Source organism: Rana temporaria, chromosome 3, assembly GCF_905171775.1.
Source record: "Rana temporaria chromosome 3, aRanTem1.1, whole genome shotgun sequence".
Taxonomy (NCBI): domain Eukaryota; kingdom Metazoa; phylum Chordata; class Amphibia; order Anura; family Ranidae; genus Rana; species Rana temporaria.
This window is the reverse complement of record NC_053491.1, coordinates 268,944,297-268,963,513: the sequence shown is the minus strand read 5'-3', so window position 1 is coordinate 268,963,513 and position 19,217 is coordinate 268,944,297. Positions and strand designations below refer to the sequence as shown.

The following is a 19,217-nucleotide window of genomic DNA, read 5'->3' as shown; positions in this document are numbered from 1 at the left end:
CGTAATGTCGGTGCACCCACAGTAAATAAACCTCAATCGTTTCATTTTCATGTACTTCTTCCATCTGAAGTACCTGGTTAACTCTGACAGTTACTATACTTCCTTGCTCTAAACTGTCCACACAAAGTACAGAAGCTGATCTCTGTTACAGTGTTCAGTTTTCATACTTTGCATGGACCAGTGTTAATTTTGACATCAAATTTCAATGTAGTATTTTGAACAAAATGTAATTTTAGTTTGTTGTATTTTTGTCATCTGAATGGTTAGAGAGTTTTAGTTGTATTTAGTCAACCAAAATCTCCAGAACATTTTAGTCTACTAAAATTTCTGGAACATTTCAGTCGACTAAATAATGCATTACAATTTTACTAAACCCATTTACCTTGAATTCCAGTAAAAAATGTTTAGGTGTCAGCATCTCCCCTCACCCCCTTTTACTTACCAGAGCCCTCATTCAATCCAGCAATGTGCATGTCTGCAGCTCTTCTCTCCCCTCACTTCCAGGTCTCTGGCTTTGCTGGGGCACCGGGAGCTATTGGCTCCCAGTGCTGTCAATTAAAACCAGTGACGAGGGAGCGGGGCTGTCTGTCAAGCGGAGCTCGGGTGGCACTGGACAGAAGGGACTGGCCAGGAGCACTGGCAGGGGGACCCAAATAGGTTTGTGGCCGCTCTGTGCGATTCCATTTAGACAATATAGACAAGACTTGTCAGTAGAGGGAAGCATGAAGTTCTTTAGAATTTCCTGGTAGAGAGGGCTGTGCCGACTTTGGACTTGATAAAAACGCAGTGGACCAACACAAGCAGATGACATGGCTCCCAAGATCATCACGGCCTGTGGAAAATTTTGCATTTCATTTGGAAATCAAGGTCCCAGAGCCTAGGAGGAAGAGTGGAGAGTCACAGAATCAAAGTCCAGTGTGAGGCTTCCACAGTCAGTGATGATTTGGGGAGCCATGTCATCTGCTGGTGTTGGTCCACTGTGTTTTATCAAGTCCAAAGTGAGCGCAGCCCTCTACCAGGAAATTCTAGAGTACTTCCATGCCTCCCTCTGCTGACCACCTTTATGGAGATGCCGATTTCATTTTCCAGCAGGACTTGGCATCTGCCTACACTGCCAAAAGTACCAATACCCGGTTTAATGATCATGGTATCACTGTGCTTTTTGGCCAGCAAACTCGCCTGACCTAAACCACATAGAGAATCTGTGGGGTATTGTCAGGAGGAAGAGGAGACACCAGATACAGCAATGCAGATGAGCTGAAAGCTGCCATCAAAGCAACCTGGGGTTCCAAAAAACCTCAGCAGTGCCACAGACTGATCATTTCCATGCCACGCAGCATTGATGCAGTAATTCATGCAAAAAGGAGCCCGGACCAAGAATTGAGTGCATACTACACTGTACATCGACATACTTTAAATTAAGCCAACACTTCTGTATTAAAAAATCCTTTTTTTATTGGTCTTATGTAATAGTCAAAATTTTCTGATACTGAATTTCAGGTTTTCACTAGCTATAAGCCAAATTCATAAAAATTAAAAAGAAAAAATGCTTAAAATAGATCACTCGGTTTGTAATGAATCTATATAATATAGGAGTTTCACTTTTTGAACTGAATTACTGAAATAAATAAAAAAAAAATCGCTTTTGTTCATTGACAGACACAGAGCTCCATTATTCAGAAACATAGGGATGTCCCAAAGCAGCGCCAAACATGGAGGGATGGGACAATGAAAAATCCCAAGGCTAACACAAGCTCAACATAAAACAACTGGAGCCTAACCTGGACAATGAACCCTCAAGAGGGAATAGACTCTCTAAACAGCAGTCTGCAAAACCTTGCAGGCCAATAGAAGTATCGGCAGATGCCATCACATCTACTTTGTAGAATTTTGTGAAAGTGTACACCAAGGACCAGGTGGCCGCCTTGCAAGTTGCGCAACTGACGCCTGATGACGGAAGGCCCAAGAAACACTAAGGGTCCGTGCAGAATGCGCCGTAACAGGGAAAAGAGGAGTCCAACCCCTGATAGTTATAACAGACTATGACTCTGGCCTATTCTATCTAGAAATGGTCATAGAAGAAGCAGACAGCCCCTTTCTTGGCACGTTCGTGATCACAAACAGTGAGTCTGACCTCCGAAAAGACTCTGTGGTTGCCAAATACATCCAAATCACCCGAAAACACACACACACACACACACACACACACACACACACACAGCACGTAAAGGTAAATTCCTTAAAATATTTTGACCTGGGACACAGGTAAGGCAACACAATGTCCTTAGTCAAAAGGAAATCAGGAAGGAAGGAACGACGGACAAGGGCGAAGAACCACCTTATCTTGTGGATCATCAGGTAAGGTGTGCGACAAGATAACGCCACCAGTTTTGATACTCTTCGAGCCGAGGTGATAGCCACCTAAAAGGCCCCTTTCTGAGACAAGTAGAGGAATCTCCTGAATATTTCCAAAGGGAGGCTTCTGTATAACAGACAGCAACAAGAGCAGATCCCACGGCGGTAGAAGAGACCGTGGAGGCAGATGTCGAACCCCTTGAATAAAAAGTATGCACCAGGGAGTGCAAAACCAGAAGAAGCTGAAGAAGAACACCAAGGCTGACAACCGGCCCTTGATTGTATTTAAGGCCAATTTCTGTTCAACCCCCTCGTGAAGAAAGGTTGAAATCCGAGCCACAAGAAAGAATGAGGGTGAATGCCAAGCGACTCACACCAGGATATGTACGCTTTCCACGTCCAGTGGTAGATCTTAGGAGGTAGACTCCCTAACCTTCAGCAGCGTCATAACTTCAGCACCTGGCTCATAACAGCCAGGCCTTCAAAACCAGGGATTGAAGCAGGATGAAAGATTGGCCCTCGGGACAGAAGATCCTCCCTGAGAGTCAGTCGCCAAGAAACGGTGGCGACCAGGCACACCAGGTCGGCGTACCAAGACCAAAAATGCCAATCCGGGGCCCCTAGAATGACCAGAATCCCTTCACCCTCAATCCTGCGCAAAAGCCGTGGCAGAAGTTTGAGAGGAGGAAAGGCATAGATCAGACGATATAGGCCCCAAAAAAAAAAAAAAAAAACACACAACAACAACTGAAAGCTTATAGCAGAGAGAGGGGTGTATATGTTTTTTCTGACTAGTGTCCTACTCCTGTGGGGGTAAAAAAAAGAGAAAAGATTGATGGGGGCCTGTGTCTCTCAGCAAATGCAGCTCTGAGGAAAGAAGAAATAAAAAAGAAAGCTGGTTTCTATGCAGAGCTGCACCGTTTGTTTTTGGTGCAGGGTTCCCCTTCAAGATCCTCATAGCACAAGTCGTATTCCAAAGTCAGATCAGTTATGATGATCCAACTTCAATGATATTCAGTGGACTGAAGTCGTGCAGGAACCTTTTTTTCAATGTTGGACCGACTTGTGTCGGACCAGTTAAGATGGCTCTCATGGGAAACCATTGATCTATACTCATCATGAGACATGTGCTCCCCAAAGTAGGAGCATATGCCATACCAGTGTAAACCGGACCTTAGTAACCTGCAACCGAGCTCCTTACTATCAGGAAGAAGAGATGTATGGACAAAATGACAGAGCTTTGTAACCATGTAAAAAAGGTAAGGCCCCTTTCACACATGCGGACCATATGTCCGCTTTTTCATTTATCTGTTTACAGATGAAAAAGGGACATACATGCATCCCTATGAGATAGCGGGTGTCAGCTACGGGATCCGCATGTCTGAAAGGATCCTAAGAAAGATCATTTGTGAAACTAAGCAAAAGCAGTTGTGGTACTTGCATACCTGTGTCTGTATTAGAAAGTGCCTATAACATTGTATGTTCACAACTACTTTAAGGGAAGCGAGGCAAAGTTGCATAGACTCAGTACAAGGTTTGTTGGAAAACATTAAATAAAATAAAAATAAAAAAAAACAGTAATGCAGCTCATAGGGACAGAGCCAGAGCTTTCCATTCAGTAAGCAGCATTGCCTTACTAATTGGAGTGCTCTGACTCAGGAAGGTGCTGAAGAAAGACTGCTGCCCAAGCACACACAGAAGCCTACAGCCTGGGGAAGAGTACTTTGGTCACGTAGTGGACATCAATTAGAATAAAAACAGTAAGATATTTTCTATTTTCCCTTTTGCTGCACATAAAACGTATCTGATTAATGTAATAAGAAACTCTGGTTGTGCTGTAAAGAACAGCTGCACCTTAAAATATCAATATTGTTAGAGGACTCTTGCATACTTATTAAATCAGCAACATATTTTTTTTTTTTTCCCCAAAATAAACTAATTTAAGATATTGTCATAGCCTGCCAAATTTAACACGGTTACCAAAAAACAAATAAATGGTGGCTGCTTGCATCATCACTTAGACCCCATTCACACCTGAGCGTTTTGTAGCTTAAAGCCTGAAGCTACAAAACGCTGGAGGAGAAAGAAAAATCTATTATTCTCTATGGAGATGGTTCACATCTCCACTTCAAAACGCCTGAAGCCAGAAGCTCCAAAATGCCTGAAGCTCAAACAAGTTCTGGGACTTATCTTTAGGCAGATTTGGGCATTTTCTGCTTTTTACATTGGTGACCTTTTGACCTGTACAAAATCACGGTAAAAAAGACGCCGCAAAAATTGCGGTAAAATCGTGCGACTTTCTGCCTGAAAACGCTACGCTCAGGTGTGAATGGGGCCTTAGGGCCTGATCCACAAAAAACGGCCATAACTTAACTTTTGCCATTTAAGTTACACCGCCGCAAAATCTCTACCTAAGTGCCTGATCCACAAAGCACTTACCTAGAAATTTTCAGCGGTGTAACTTAAATCCGTCCGGCGCAAGGCGTGCCTAATCTAATGGGGCGAGTCCCATTTAAATTAGGCGTGCTCCCGCGCCGGACGTACTGCGCATGCTCCCGACGTTATTTTCTCGACGTGCTTTGCGCGGATTTACGTTGCGCCGGGTATTGAGAATCGCGACGGGCGTAAAAAAAAAAGAGTTGCGGCGAAAAAAAAAAAATAAAAATTTAAAAAAAAAAAAAAAAAATGACAGCAACGTGGGATAGAAGGGTATACTTTTACAAGGTGTAAAGAGTTTACACTTTGTAAAAGCAGCCCTAATTTTGCGACGGCAAACCAATACTTACGGAGAAAAAACGAAGCGTAAAAACGCTTCGTGGATCTCCGTAAGTGCTAATTTGCATTCCCGACGCTGGATTGCGACGAGAATTGCCCCCAGCGGCGGCTGCGGTACTGCATCCTAAGATCCGACCATGCAAGTCCCTTACACATGTCGGATCTTCTCCCTATCTATGTGAAACTGATTCTGTGGATCAGTTCCATAGATAGAAACAGGGATACGACGGCGTATCCCTTTTGTGGATCAGGCCCTTAGTGCCCATTGAGACTACAAGTACACAGTGAGCACTATGATTTTAGAACATAAATAGTACTATCCCATGCTCTACAAGGCCCAGCAATCAATGTACCTGAGAAAAATGCCAACCAATCAGCCAACAGGCGAGAGGGGTAAACAGAAGCAGGGCTGACTGGCTGAAATTGGAACATGAATAAAATTGTGCCAGTTTCCTGGGTACTGTGAGGTGAACCCAAGTGTATAAGAGTTGGGTGTATCGCTCTTCTGTTCAGTCCTGCTGAGATAGAAAGGTGAGTGTGAAATCGGTGGCTATGCAGAGAAGATTTAGCAGCAAACAAGAGTACAGTAGTACAGAAAGAGTGGACAGGAGTGAGTTTCCTCAGGTGCACTAAATACTGAAACCTGTAGAGCGTGAGAAGGTATTTTCTGAGTATTGATTCCTCCACAGGAGATTTGATGGTCAGTTAGCGATAAAATCAAAAATCAGAGAACAGGATTTTTTAAGTTAAAAAAAAGCAAATACAGAAAGGTGGGAAACACTAAGCAGGCTCCAGCCCTACGTTTTAAGAGGGCGGGTACTGCAATATCATAAAGCCAAGAAAAACATGCCTCACAGAGACAATGGAAAAAAAGGAAGCAGCACATAAGAAGGAGTTACAGGTGAGGTGGCCTGTACAAAAGCCAGCAAAGCAGGGGACCAGGTGGACAGAGCTCACCAGCATCCAGACCAATACCATGATGACACACAGGGCAAAAACCCTGATCCAGAACCGAACACACAAAAGAATCAGACCAGATACTGCCAACAGAGCATGGCAGGAAGGGATGTTGCCATCTCTGCATCCAACATAATCTGGAGTCCAAATGCATGAAGAGAAATCTAAGGCAGAGAACTATCATGTTATGTCTAGAGGTGCAAGAACAGCCAATGTCCCAAGAACCCTCAGAAAGCGTGTGGGTGGGCAAAGCCCCTCAACAAAAACACTGTACCCAAATTACATTTTTTTCACACAAATAGAGCTTTCTTTTTGTGGTATTTAATAACCACTGGCATTTTTTTAATTTTTTGCTAAACGAAAAAAAGCTGAACATTTTTCATAGTTGGTTAAAAATTTGGCAAACAGTTAATTTTTCTCCTCCACTGATGTGCGCTGATTAGGCTGCACTGATGAGGCAGCACTGGAGGGCACTGATAGGCATCACTGATTAGTGACACTGAAAAGGCAGCACTGGTGGGCACTAGGGGTGCAACAGATTGTCATTGATCCGTGATCCGAAAGGGTCAACATCCGCATATCGCCACACCACGCGATCCGCGGATTGAGCCCATAGGAAAGGCAGCAGCTTCGGCCATCTTGGTACATGTGGTAGATGTGGACATTGCAGTGGGGGAGATGTGGACATTGCAGTGGGGGAGATGTGGACATTACAGTGGAGATGATGTGGACATTACAGTGGGGGAGATAAGGGGAGATGTGGACATTACAGTGGGGGAGATGACGTAGACATTACAGTGGGGGGGGGGGAGATGTGGACATTACAGTGGGGGGGGGAGATGTGGACATTACAGTGGGGGGGGGGAGATGTGGAAATTACAGTGGGGACTACATATGGTGGTGATCCGAAAAATTATCCGATCCGTGGCTCTGATCCGAGGAACGATCCAAACCGTGAGTTTTTTGATCCGGTGCACCCCTAGTGGGCACCCATTGGCAGCATGGGTGGGCACTGTTGGGACCCCACTAATAATCAGTGTACATGTCCCTTTAACACAAGCCGTTATCGGCTCTCTTCTTCTCTCCTCATGCGGTCAGTGTGAGGAAAGGAAAAGCAGATAACCGGCTTGTATTTACATATGTGATCAGCTGTCATTAGCTCTTTACCCTGATCTGTGATCAGCGGAATACAAAAGGCAGGGGGCGCGTGGGTAGAGCGATCATGGGAGGATGTCCATAGACGCCCTCCCAGCAAAGCAAGCCATAGCTGTAGCTGTCATTTGGCTATAGCGCAGTCTGGAAGGTGTTAAGCCGGTACATAATACAGTATCTTTCACCCTCTCTAGCGGGACTATAGACATACTTGTAGGTTTCTTCCCAAACAGCAGCTAGTGAGCCATGTTTATTTTCAGTTTTTAAGTTTCTAGGGAAAACTGTTCACTTTTACTGTATGTATGTATAATATTTCTGCATATGTATTGCTGCAATATCTGAAGGTTTATAGAGCAGGGATGGAAGATTTATGCATGATACGTTTAAATTGTTTTTCTAAAATATGCTTCAAACTTGTTTTAAAATACTTTTTTACTTTTTTTTTTTAACAAGAAAGAAAAAGGGGTAGGAAGGCATTTTACCTTGAATTCGCAGATAAACTCTTTCACAGCAGATGTATCTAGTAAATTAAGATACTGAAAGCGAGGCCGCGCCCGGCTATATCCACATCCCACAACATGCCAGTTGTTGTCCTTGAATTCTCTGTACATGGCACGGCCCAATAGACCAGTTGCTCCAGTTATCAGTGCCCTTCGATTAGGGAAAACAACATTTGCCTAGAACACAAAACACAAATCACACCATGATTCAGAAAAGTAGAAAATGGACAGCATGCCAAACAAAACAGAATACCATACACTGAATTATGAACTTTATTCTAAAATGCGTTTGGATGGAATAATAAAAAAACAACATCTAAAAAGTAATCTGTATAGCATAAAGGGTTGTTCATGTCACCTTTTTATTGTACAATTCTGGTCTCTTTAAATAAACATTTTACATGTATTTTTTTTGAATAAAGGATTCAATTAAAAAGGATTTATTTAGGTCAATGTGAAATACTGTATACAAATGTCATATTTACCATTGGTATTCAGCGGGTGGTGAAGTGTTCAAGGTTAAAAACCAGGATTTTTGCAGTGATCTACTGCTATGCTGTAAATAGACACCCAAATAGCAGGAAATCAGATTACATATAGCTGAATAAATAAGAATAAAAATGACCAAAACCATCAACACTTCTTTTGTTAGCATTCTCTCTTCAACTGACATTGCTAACAGTTCACACTTTCTCATTTGAACCCTCGCTGCAGTACAGCAATATTCCTACATGTTTTAACCATTTTTGATATTGTCTTTTCTTTGTTTGGTTCTAAGGTTTTAAAAAGTGATAGAAAGTCGACACTTCCAGGAGTGTCAAAACCTTGTCCCTGCTAGTTCCTTGCCGTTGCATCCTCCCATCCCCCTCACAATTGATACACCTCTAAAAAATTGTAAGGCTATAGCCGTTCACTGTATCACTCACACCCACCCCCTGGCACGCTGCGTCATTAGATGTGATTGACAGCAGCGTGAGCCAATAACTGTGCTGCTTTCAATCCATCCACTCTAGCCAATCAATGGCCAGGCTGAGTGGCGAAGACGACGTCGGGGGCGAGGGCAGCAGGTTAACGGGCTCAGGTAAGTAAAACGGGGGGGGGCCAGTATGTCGCATGTTTTTTCACCTTAATGCATAGGATGCATGAAGGTAAAAAAAACATGAACCTTTAGTGTCCCTTTAAGAATTAGAAGCCAATTTTGTACAGTAAATCATTGGGAAAAAGGTAGCATAACCTGCAAAGCTAAAGAGTAAGGCCCCTTCCACACAAGGCGGACCTGTTTCAGTGGATCTCTGTCTTCCCACAGTTAAAGCACCCCACACACAGTTACAAAGCACTCCCTAGGATCACATTTAACCCTTTGATAGCACCTGATGTTAACCCCTTCCCTGACAGTTTCATTAGCACAGTGATGGTACATATTTTTTAGCACTGATCACTGTATTGGTGTCACTGGTCACCAAGAAATTATCAAAAAAGTGTTAGGCCACGTACACACAGTCGGTCCAAACCAAACCAATGAGAATGGTCCAACGAACCGTTTTCATCAGTTCACCGCTGATGTGGTCTGATGTGCGTACACACCATCAGTTCAAAAACCGATCGGGTCAGAACGCGGTGATGTAAAACACACGACGTGCTGAAAAAAAACGAAGTTCAATGCTTCCAAGCATGCGTCGACTTGATTCTGAGCATGCGCGGGTTTTGAACCAATGCTTTTGCGTACTAACCATTGGTTTGGAACCATCGGGCAGCGGTCCATCGGTTTGATTTTAAAGCAAGTTCTAAAAATTTTGACCGAAGGACAACGGACCGATGGGCCGTACACACGGTCGGTTTGGACCGATGTAACTGGACTTCAGGCCGTTTTCATCGGTTTGGACCGACCGCGTGTATGCGGCCTTAGTGTTCGATGTGTCCACCGCAATCCCACTATAAGTCGCTGATTGCCGCCAGTACTAGTAAAAAAAAAAAAATCCATTAACAAAATCCTATAGTTTGTAAACGCTATAACTTTTGTGCAAACCAATCAACATACGCTTTTTTATTTATTTATTTTTACCAAAAATATGTGGCAGGATGCATATTGGCCTAAACTGATGAAGAAATTAGATTTTTTTTATTGGATGTGTTTTATAGCAGAAAAAAATAAAATAAAAAATAACATTTTCGAAATTGTCAGCCTTTGTTTATAGCCCAAAAAATAAAAAGCTCTATTTGCGTGAAAAAATAATTTGTATTTATGTACAGCGTCGCACGACCGCGCAATTGTTCAGTTAAAGCAACACAGTGCCATATCAAAAAAAAAAGAAATGGTCTGGACATGAAGGGGGGGGGGGGGTGTTAACCACTTACCCCCCGGACCATATTGCTGCCCAAAGACCAGAGTACTTTTTGCGATTCGGGACTGCATCGCTTTAACAGACAATTGCGCGGTCGTGCGACGTGGCTCCCAAACAAAATTGGCGTCTTTTTTTTACCCACAAATAGAGCTTTCTTTTGGTGGTATTTGATCACCTCTGCGGTTTTTAGTTTTTGCGCTATAAACAAAAATAGAGCGACAATTTTGAAAAAAATTAATATTTTTTACATTTTGCTATAATAAATATCCCCCAAAAATATATAAAAACATTTTTTTTTTCCTCAGTTTAGGCCGATACGTTTTCTTCTACATATTTTTCGTAAAAAAAAAAAAAATCGCTTATTGATTGGTTTGCGCAAAAGTTATAGCGTTTACAAAATAGGGGGTATTTTTATGTCATTTTTATTATATTTTTTTTACTAGTAATGGCGGCGATCAGCGATTTTTTTTCCCGGTACTGCGACATTATGGCGGACACTTCGGACACTTTTGACACATTTTTGGGACCATTGGCATTTTTATAGCGATCAGTGCTATAAAAATGCATTGGATTACTATAAAAATGCCACTGGCAGTGAAGGGGTTAACACTAGGGGGCGGGGAAGGGGTTAAGTATGCCTGGGTGTGTTCTTACTGTGGGGGGGGGGGTGGCCTCACTAGGGGAAACACTGATCCTCGGTTCATACATTGTATGAACCGAAGATCAGCATTTCCCCTGCTGACAGGACCGGGAGCTGTGTGTTTACACACACAGCTCCCGGTCCCCGCTCTGTACCGAGCGATCGCGTGTGCCCGGCGGCAATCGCGCCCGCCGGGCACACGCACGGGAGTCGGGGGCGCGCGCCCCCTAGTGGCGGCTGGGAGAGAGGACGTCATATTACGTGCTCTCGCCCAGCCGAGCCAACTTGTCGACGTATAACGGCGGTGGCCGGTCGGCAAGTGGTTAACCTTCAGGAGCGGAAGTGGTTAATACATTCATTGAGCTTTATGGATCTATTTCATGGCTTATTGATGATCTACTACAGCCCTTTTGCGAGTGGATTTTGAGGGCGGACGAGGAAGGGCTGCCTGGGAGCCGGGGGGGGCACCGTCGGCAGCCTGTGTGTAATGGGAGTCCTTCTCCCAGTGACCGTGGAGGGGGGAAGAGATAGAGAGAGAGAGAGCCGCCAGGTGTTTAGAGCGCAGTGCGGGGAACACAGGATAACAGTTTTCATTTTAATTGCCGTGTTCCCCCCCGCTCGCTGTCAGATCCTGCCCCGCCACCTTGTCCTGGAACTTTGATAGACAGATCACCCGTCCAATCCTGGTGACTGGTGATCTGTCAAAGTTCCCTGGCCAGGGGGCGGGGCTGAATATGACGTTGAGCGGCAGGAACACGGCAATTAAAATGGAAACTGTTATGACTGTGTTTCCCCCGCTGCGCTTTGATCACCTGGGCGGCTCTCCTGTTCCTCTCCTCCCCTGCACAGGTAAGCTGCATTGTGGACAAAGTCTGCATTTGGTGGACACGGGCAGCCTGCATTGGTGGGCATGGATACAGTTGTTAATATTTAATTTTATAACTTAATTCTGCATAAAAAACATTTAAGTCTCATTTCATGAGATAATTTATGAGGACATGTTTAGGGGTGAAATTAGGGGCGGGGCGGGCAACTGGTGGCGAGTAACCCTTGAGGCCTGGCTAGTAGCTCAGGACTTGAAATTTTGAGCCCTGATCTACTATATGAATCCGTGTGCTTATGAAGGTGTTAGCGTGAAACACATTGACATAAGTTTCACAAAGTAGAAGTGAAAGGAAGGCAGAGCGCAGTGATGGAAAGGGGGTGCAAAGGTGAGCAGAAATATGAAAAACACTGCAGAGGGGTGCAGAGGTAAGTGATGGACAAGAGGTGCAGGGAGAGTGGTGGAGTCCCCATTTTAATAAAACTCTTCTTTGAAAAAAGGAACTTCAGTCGCTCCTCTGTTTTTTTTTGTTGTTTTATCGGTCTTATCTGTCCTGCAGCACTGTCCAAGATTCAAATACTCACCTGCCCAAGAAAAAGGGTTGCATTTGATTTTTAGCACAAAAGGTTGTGGTTCACACAAGGGAGGCTGTTCATTTTGATGGGCTGTCTTAACGCATGTGTGATCACATTGCAAAGAAGTAAATGAACCGTCAAAAAACATTTTTAGGTGTAGGTTGTAGATCATAAAGGTGTACATGGTCTAGTATAGTCACTCATTAACCAGTTGTCACCCTGGCCACAGTACATTTATTGCAGCAGGGCAACACGCCACTCCTGCCGTGTCTGGTGGGCTCCTGGTAGCCAGCCGCTTTGTGGCCGGGGATCATGTAATCACATCGCAATTGCAGAGTCAACAAAGCTGTTATGACTGAATTTTATTCATAACAGCTGTGATGTAACCCATTCAAACATTGCCGTTACAGTTATAATCACTGTAACGGCAATCAAAGTGTAAAAAAAAGGAATTCCGATCATCTCCCCCTCTAGAGTAGCACAGTATGATGGACACACTGAACTACTTCGATAAGGAAAAACACACGCGCACCTCACAAAATTGTATTTCTTCAAAAAGATTTGCTGTGCCCCTTAATAAATGCCTCAGACCGTTTACTTTCCAAATTAGGGAGTATTTTTACTATCCTGGCATTTTAAGGGCCTCAAGGAAAGTGAAAGGCTATCAGGACATCAGAACAGATCCATTTTTAAAATATGTACAGTGCCTTGAAAAAGTATTCATACCCCTTGAAATGTTTTCACATTTTGTCATGTTACCACCAAAAACATAAATGTATTTTTATTGGGATGTTATGTGATAGACCAACACAAAGTGGCACATAATTGTGAAGTGGAAGGAAAAAGATAAATGGTTTTACATTTTTTTTTTTTTTACAAATAAAATATGTGAAAAGTGTGGTGTGCATTTGTATTCAGCCCCCTGAGTCAATAGTTTTTAGATCCACCTTTAACTGCAATTACAGCCACAAGTCTTTTTGGGGATGTCTCTACCAGCTTTGCACATCCAAAATGGTATTTTTGCCCATTCTTCTTTGCAAAATAGCTCAAGCTCTGTCAGATTGAATGGAGAGCGTCTGTGGACAGCAATTTTCATGTCTAGCCACAGGTTCTCAATTGGATTTGGGTCTGCACTTTGACTGGGTCATTCTAACACATGATTATGCTTTGATCTAAACCATTCTACTGTAGCTCTGGCTGTATGTTTAGGGTCGTTGTCTTGCTGGAAGGTGAACTTTTGCCCCAGTCTCAAGTCTTTTGCAGACTCTAATGCCTAGTACACATGTGCGGTTTTTCCATTGGATAAAAAAAACAACGGTTTTCCCGACATAATTCCTATCAGGCTGCCTTGTATACACACGCTCAGACAAAAGTCCGCCTGTCCAAAGTGCGGTGACGTACAACACATACGACGGCACTATGAAGGGGAAGTTCAATTCCAACGGCGCCACCCTTTGGGCTCCTTTTGCTGATCCCTGTGTTAATCCCTGGGTTAGTAAAAGTTTGGTGAGAGAAGATTCGCGCTTTTCAGTCTTCGTGCTTTTCAGTCCATTACAGCATGATGAATGTGCTATCTCCGTTACGAATGCGTGTTTTACCAGAAAGAGCGCCCCTGTCTTATACTTCTTATTCTGAGCAATGCGCGATTTTCTGCGCGTCGGAAAACCATACAGACGGACGGATTTCCCACTCAGATTTTTGGCCCGACGAAAAAAAAAAAAAAAAGAGATCCGGATCTCTTTTTTGTTCCGGGAAGTTTTCCGGTCGGAAAAACTGAGATGGAGCATACACACAGCTGGGATTCCCAACCAAAAGCCCTCATAGCAGTTTTCCCGTCGGGGAAAACGGTCGTGTGTACAGGGCATTACACTTTTTCTTTTGAAATTGCTCTGTATTTGGCTCCATCCATCTTCCCATCAACTCTGATCAGCTTCCCCATCCCTGCTGAAGAAAAGCATTCCTACAGCATGATGCTGCCGCCACCATGTTTCACGGTATTAGGGGGGCTGCTGCACAATGAATGCTTTTTATTTTAATGCATAAAGATAAAAAAAAAAAGTCTGCCTTTACAAACACTTTAAGCTTTGGCAATAAAACCTGGAAGCTAAATTTGTTTCTCTGCAGAAGTGAGCCTGATTTTGCACTCTCCGTCTTTAAATAAATCCCACTGTAACTTACGAATAGTAAGGTGCACCCAAAAAGAAAGGGCTGCACCAGCTCCACCAACCAGAACGCCTGGCTGCAATACTTTTTAGGGGTCTAAAGATTCCGTACAAGACAGTGTGCCTATTAATGGGCATTTACACCCAAGAACACAAGCTCAGTCTGCAGAGGTGGTGGCTGCATTCATTTTCCTTCACTTTTCACCTGGTGATCCTGCCAGTAACACGTCTCATCACTCACTGCACTTTAGCTGTGGAGAAGCAGCATTATCAATCTAGAACAGGACTAAAGAACATCTCTTTAGGACATAGTGGGTAGAGTTTATATACTCCGGAGTTAGCTGGAAACAATGCTAACTAACAAGAGTGCTGTACAGAGAGTTGGGAGGTGGGACAAGAGACAAGAGGTGGGAGCCAATGTAGCACAAAGCTGCTAGCGATAAGCACAGAGGGCCAGATTCACAGTCGAAATACGCCGGCGTATCTACTGATACTCCGGCGTATTTTCAAATTTGCCGCTTCGTATCTTTAGTTTGAATCCTCAAACCAAGATACGACGGCTTCTGGCTTCGATCCGACAGGCGTACGGCTTCGTAAGCCTTCGGATCGTAGGTGTAATACTTTGGCGCCCGCTGGGTGGAGTTTGCGACGTTTTCCGCATCGGGTATGCTAATTAGCTGTTTACGCCGATCCACGAAGCTACGCGCGATCTTCGTCGCATTCTTACGTCTTCGCTAGTCGGCTTTTCCCGTCGTAAAGTTACGGCTGCCATTTCATGGCTTATATTTAGACCAGCCATGTTAAAGTATGGCCGTCGTTCCCGCGTCGAATTTTGAATCTTTTTTTTTTTGCGCAAGTCGTCCGGGAATAGGAAAGGACGTCGGAGCAACGTCATTTCGCACAAAGCACGGCAGAAAATAACTAAACGGAGCATGCGCTGTACGTTCGGCGTGGGAACGCGCCTAATTTAAATGATACACGCCCCATTTGAATTAGGCAGGCTTGCGCCGGACAGATTTAGGCTAAGCCGCCGCAAGTTTACAGGCAAGTGCTTTGTGAATCAAGCACTTGCGCTGAAAACTTGCGGCGGTGTAACGTAAATGGGATACGTTACGTCGCCGGAATTGTACATGAATCTGGCCCAGAGTTGCTGAGCGTCTGGTCTGTGGGAGACTGGCCAAGACCTACAGTATAAGGCCTGAGCAGAAGAGCTGCGTTTAGAAGCCAGGAGTGCTGAATATCGTTTATTTCGGTAGCAGGAGTGAAATGCTGAATACCCCTGCGAAAGAATTTTTGTTTTTGTTTTAAACTTTCTTTTTAAGCTAAAAGTGGGCAAAACCAGCCCTGAAGTGGCGGTGTCCTTAACCACTTCAATACAGGGCTTTTATACCCACCTCCTTACCGGGCCTATTCTGGCACTTCTCTCCTACATGTACAAATCATCATTCTTTTGCTAGAAAATTACTCAGAACCCCTAAACATTATACCGTATTTGCCGGTTTATAAGACGACCTCCTAATTTTCCAGGAAAAATTTTGGTTTTGGGATATACTCACCATATAAGACTACCCCCTTCCTACTAGTCTTTCTGGAAGCTGAGGGGTAGCCAGAACCGCTGACAGAAACAGGCTTTTTTCAAATCTCACTGTGCCATTACATTACATTCCTCACTGTGCCATCACTTGCCCCCACTGTGCCATCACTCACGTTTTGCTGATTTGTTTCCAGGCCGGTGACAGTCTTTGTGCTGCGAGTGTCTATGATTTGAAAGCCGCGCCTTCTTCTCAGCGTGTTCTGTGATAGGCGGAACACAAATTTTCCCAGCAGCGCCTCTGTTCTGTGTTCCGCCTATTACGGACGTCCTCTCGCCTGAGGATGAGAAGGCATCTGCAATAGGAGGAACACAGAACAGAGGCGCTGCTGGGAAGATTTGTGTTCCGCCTATCACAGGACACGCTGAGAAGAAGGAGCGGCTTTTAAATCATTGACGCTCGCAGCACGGAGACTGTCACCGGCGTATAAGACGACCCCCGACTTTGGATGCATTTATTTGCATCCAAAAAGTCGTCTTATACGCCGGAAAATACGGTATATGTTTTTTTAGCAGACACCCTAGGGAATAAAATGGCAGTCATTGCAACATTTTATCTTGCACGGTATTTGCTCAATAATTTTTCAAACGCCTTTTTTTGGAAAAAAATGGTTTCATGAATTAAAAAACAAAACAGTAAAGTTAGCCCAATTTTTTTGTAAAATATGAAAGATGATGTTACGCCGAGTAAATAGATACCCAACATGTCATGCTTTAAAAATTGTGCACACTCATGGAATGGCGCCAAACTTCGTTACTTAAAAAATCTCCATAGGCGACACTTTGAAAAATTTTACAGGTTACTAATTTAGAGTTAGAGGAGGTCTAGTGCTAGAATTGTTGCACACGCTCTAACGCATGTGGCGATACCTCACATGTGTAGTTTAAACGACGTTTACATACGTGGGCGGGACTTGCGTGTGCGTTCGCTTCTGAGCGCGAGCTACCGGGGACAGGGGCGTTTTAATATTTTTTTTTATTTTATTTTTTTTTAAACTTTTTGTATTTATTTTTTTGATCGCTTTTATTCCCATTACAAGGAATGCAAACATCCCTTGTTATAGGAATAGTGTGTGACAGGTCCTCTTTAAGGAGAGATGCGGGGTCAATAAGACCTCACATCTCTCCTCCAGGCTGGAAAGCATGAGATCGTGAAAAAAAAAAAAATCACAGATCTCTTGCTTACTAGCCGCAATTGCGGCTTTGTTTACTTACGGGTATCCGGGCGTGACTTCATCACATCGCGCCCGGGCCTCCGACGATCATAGAGATGACTGGTGACCATCTGGTCACCAGTCATCTCTATGCTTCCTATCCGGCGCAGGGCGATCCTTTCTCCGGGCCCCCGATGACACGGGGGAGCCCGGAGAAGCACCGGATGGCGGCGGGAGGGGGGGGGGGGGGATTTCCGCCGTTATGATTGTTCTTATGGTGCGCAGAATAACCGCCAGAACACAATGATATCTAAATGATGCCTGTAGCAGCAGGCATCATTCACATATCACCGCACAAGTCCAGGACGTCATATGACGTCCAGCCAGGATAGGAGATCCCCTTTGTGGACGTCATATGACGGTGTGCGGTATTGAAGTGGTTAAAGTTCTACACTTGGAGTGAACCCCGACACTACTCATATCAGCAGTGGTGTGCCAGCTAAATTTGCTAGGTTGGGTAAATGATAGGTCTACGGTATTTGATTAACTATGTACAGTACCCTGAAAAAGTATTCATACCCCTTGAACATTTTCCACATTTTGTCAACGTTACAACCAAAATAAACTACACGTTTTCCAAAAGAGCAGCTCAGGAGTTCCTTACGGCCCTTTTCACACTTGTGTGACTTGTCCTGCAGCTTGGGACTGCAAAGTTGCATGACAAGTTGTTTCCCATAATAACCATTCATATATGTACGACTTCAAATTAGTCCCTGTACTACTTTGGTCAGACTTTCATGCGCGTTGAGGTCCATATACCTCCAGTTTACACAGGCATTCCCTGAAATCGCGTCAAAAATCACGGCCACGAAATTGGGGCAAAATCGCACACGACTTTGAAGTCGCAGTAGTGTGAAAGGGGCCTAAAGCATAGCAAGCCACAGCATCCCCAAAAATAGTGCTGTGGAGAAAATGACCAGTACATAGTAAATACAGTGCCTTGAAAACATAATCTCTCTCCCTGAAACTGTCCACATTTTACCATGTTACAACCAAAAATGTAAATGTATTTTATTGGGATTTTATGCGATAGACCAACACAAAGTGGCACATAATTGTGAAGTGGAGGGAAAATAAGATTATAAAATAAATGGTTTTCATTTTTTTTTTTTTTTTTACAAATAAATATGTGAAAAGTGTGGCATGCATTTGTATTTAGCCCCCCGAGTCAATACTTTGTAGAACCTCCTTTCACTGCAATTACAGCTGCAAATCTTTTTGGGGGGTCTCTACTAGATTTGCACATCTATAGAGTGACATTTTGCCCATTCACAAGCCCCATACACACTTTTAGATTTTCTGCAGATCGTTGTCTTCAGATTTACCAAAACCATAAAATTGGAGGTCAAACCTTAAGAGTTTCAATCTGTATGCCATCGGGCAGGCCCTTGCACTATATGGTTTTGGTAAAACTGAAGACAAAAATCTGCAGAAAAATCGAATACAGTGTGTATGAGGCTTTAGTTGCAAAATAGCTCAAGTTCTGTCAGATTGGATGGAGAGTGTCTTAACAGCAATGGTCAAGTCTTGCCACAGATTCTCAATTGGATTTAGGTCTGGACTTTGACTGGGCCATTCTAACACATGAATTTTGATCTAAACCAGGGATATACAATTAGCGCAGGGCTCGACAAATCCCGAGCGCCAGGTCGCCATGGCGACTAGAAATAGGGTCCTGGCGACTTGGCTTAGAAGGGGGGCAAAAAGCTGGCACCATCTGGTGGTGAGCCGTTGGTATTACAAGTTATTACCACCAGATGTGTAAGCTGGCGCCATCTAGTGGTGGCCGTTGGTATTACAAGTGAAGCATTACAAGTTAAACAGCAATTCTAATGTAATTTTTCACTGCCATCTTCTTCCCTCTAATTAGAACCCCCAAACATTATATATATTTTTTATCCTAACACCCTAGAGAATAAAATGGCGATCGTTGCAATACTTTGTCACGCCGTATTTGCGCAGCGGTCTTACAAGCGCACTTTTTTGTGAAAAAATTACACTTTTTTTATTTAAAAAATAAGACAAAACATTAAAGTTATCCCCATTTTTTTTAATATTATGAAAGATAATGTTACGCCGGGTAAATTGATACCCAACATGTCATGCTTCAAAATTGCGTCTGCTCGTGGAA

At 43.7% G+C, this 19,217-nt stretch overlaps 1 protein-coding gene across 3 annotated transcripts in view; it reads right to left on the bottom strand.

Annotated features, from left to right (window-relative positions):
- Positions 1 to 19,217, bottom strand: part of MAT2B (methionine adenosyltransferase 2B) — a 111,407-nt gene that overhangs the window by 46,992 nt on the left and 45,198 nt on the right. For 2 of the 3 annotated variants that reach the window (XM_040344662.1, XM_040344660.1), the window contains exon 2: positions 7,722 to 7,916. In XM_040344662.1, the coding sequence (XP_040200596.1) occupies positions 7,722 to 7,916 (195 nt within the window). Of the gene's footprint in view, positions 1 to 7,721; positions 7,917 to 8,224; positions 8,296 to 19,217 lie in introns of all 3 variants that reach the window. The other variant, XM_040344663.1, reaches the window with a different exon arrangement.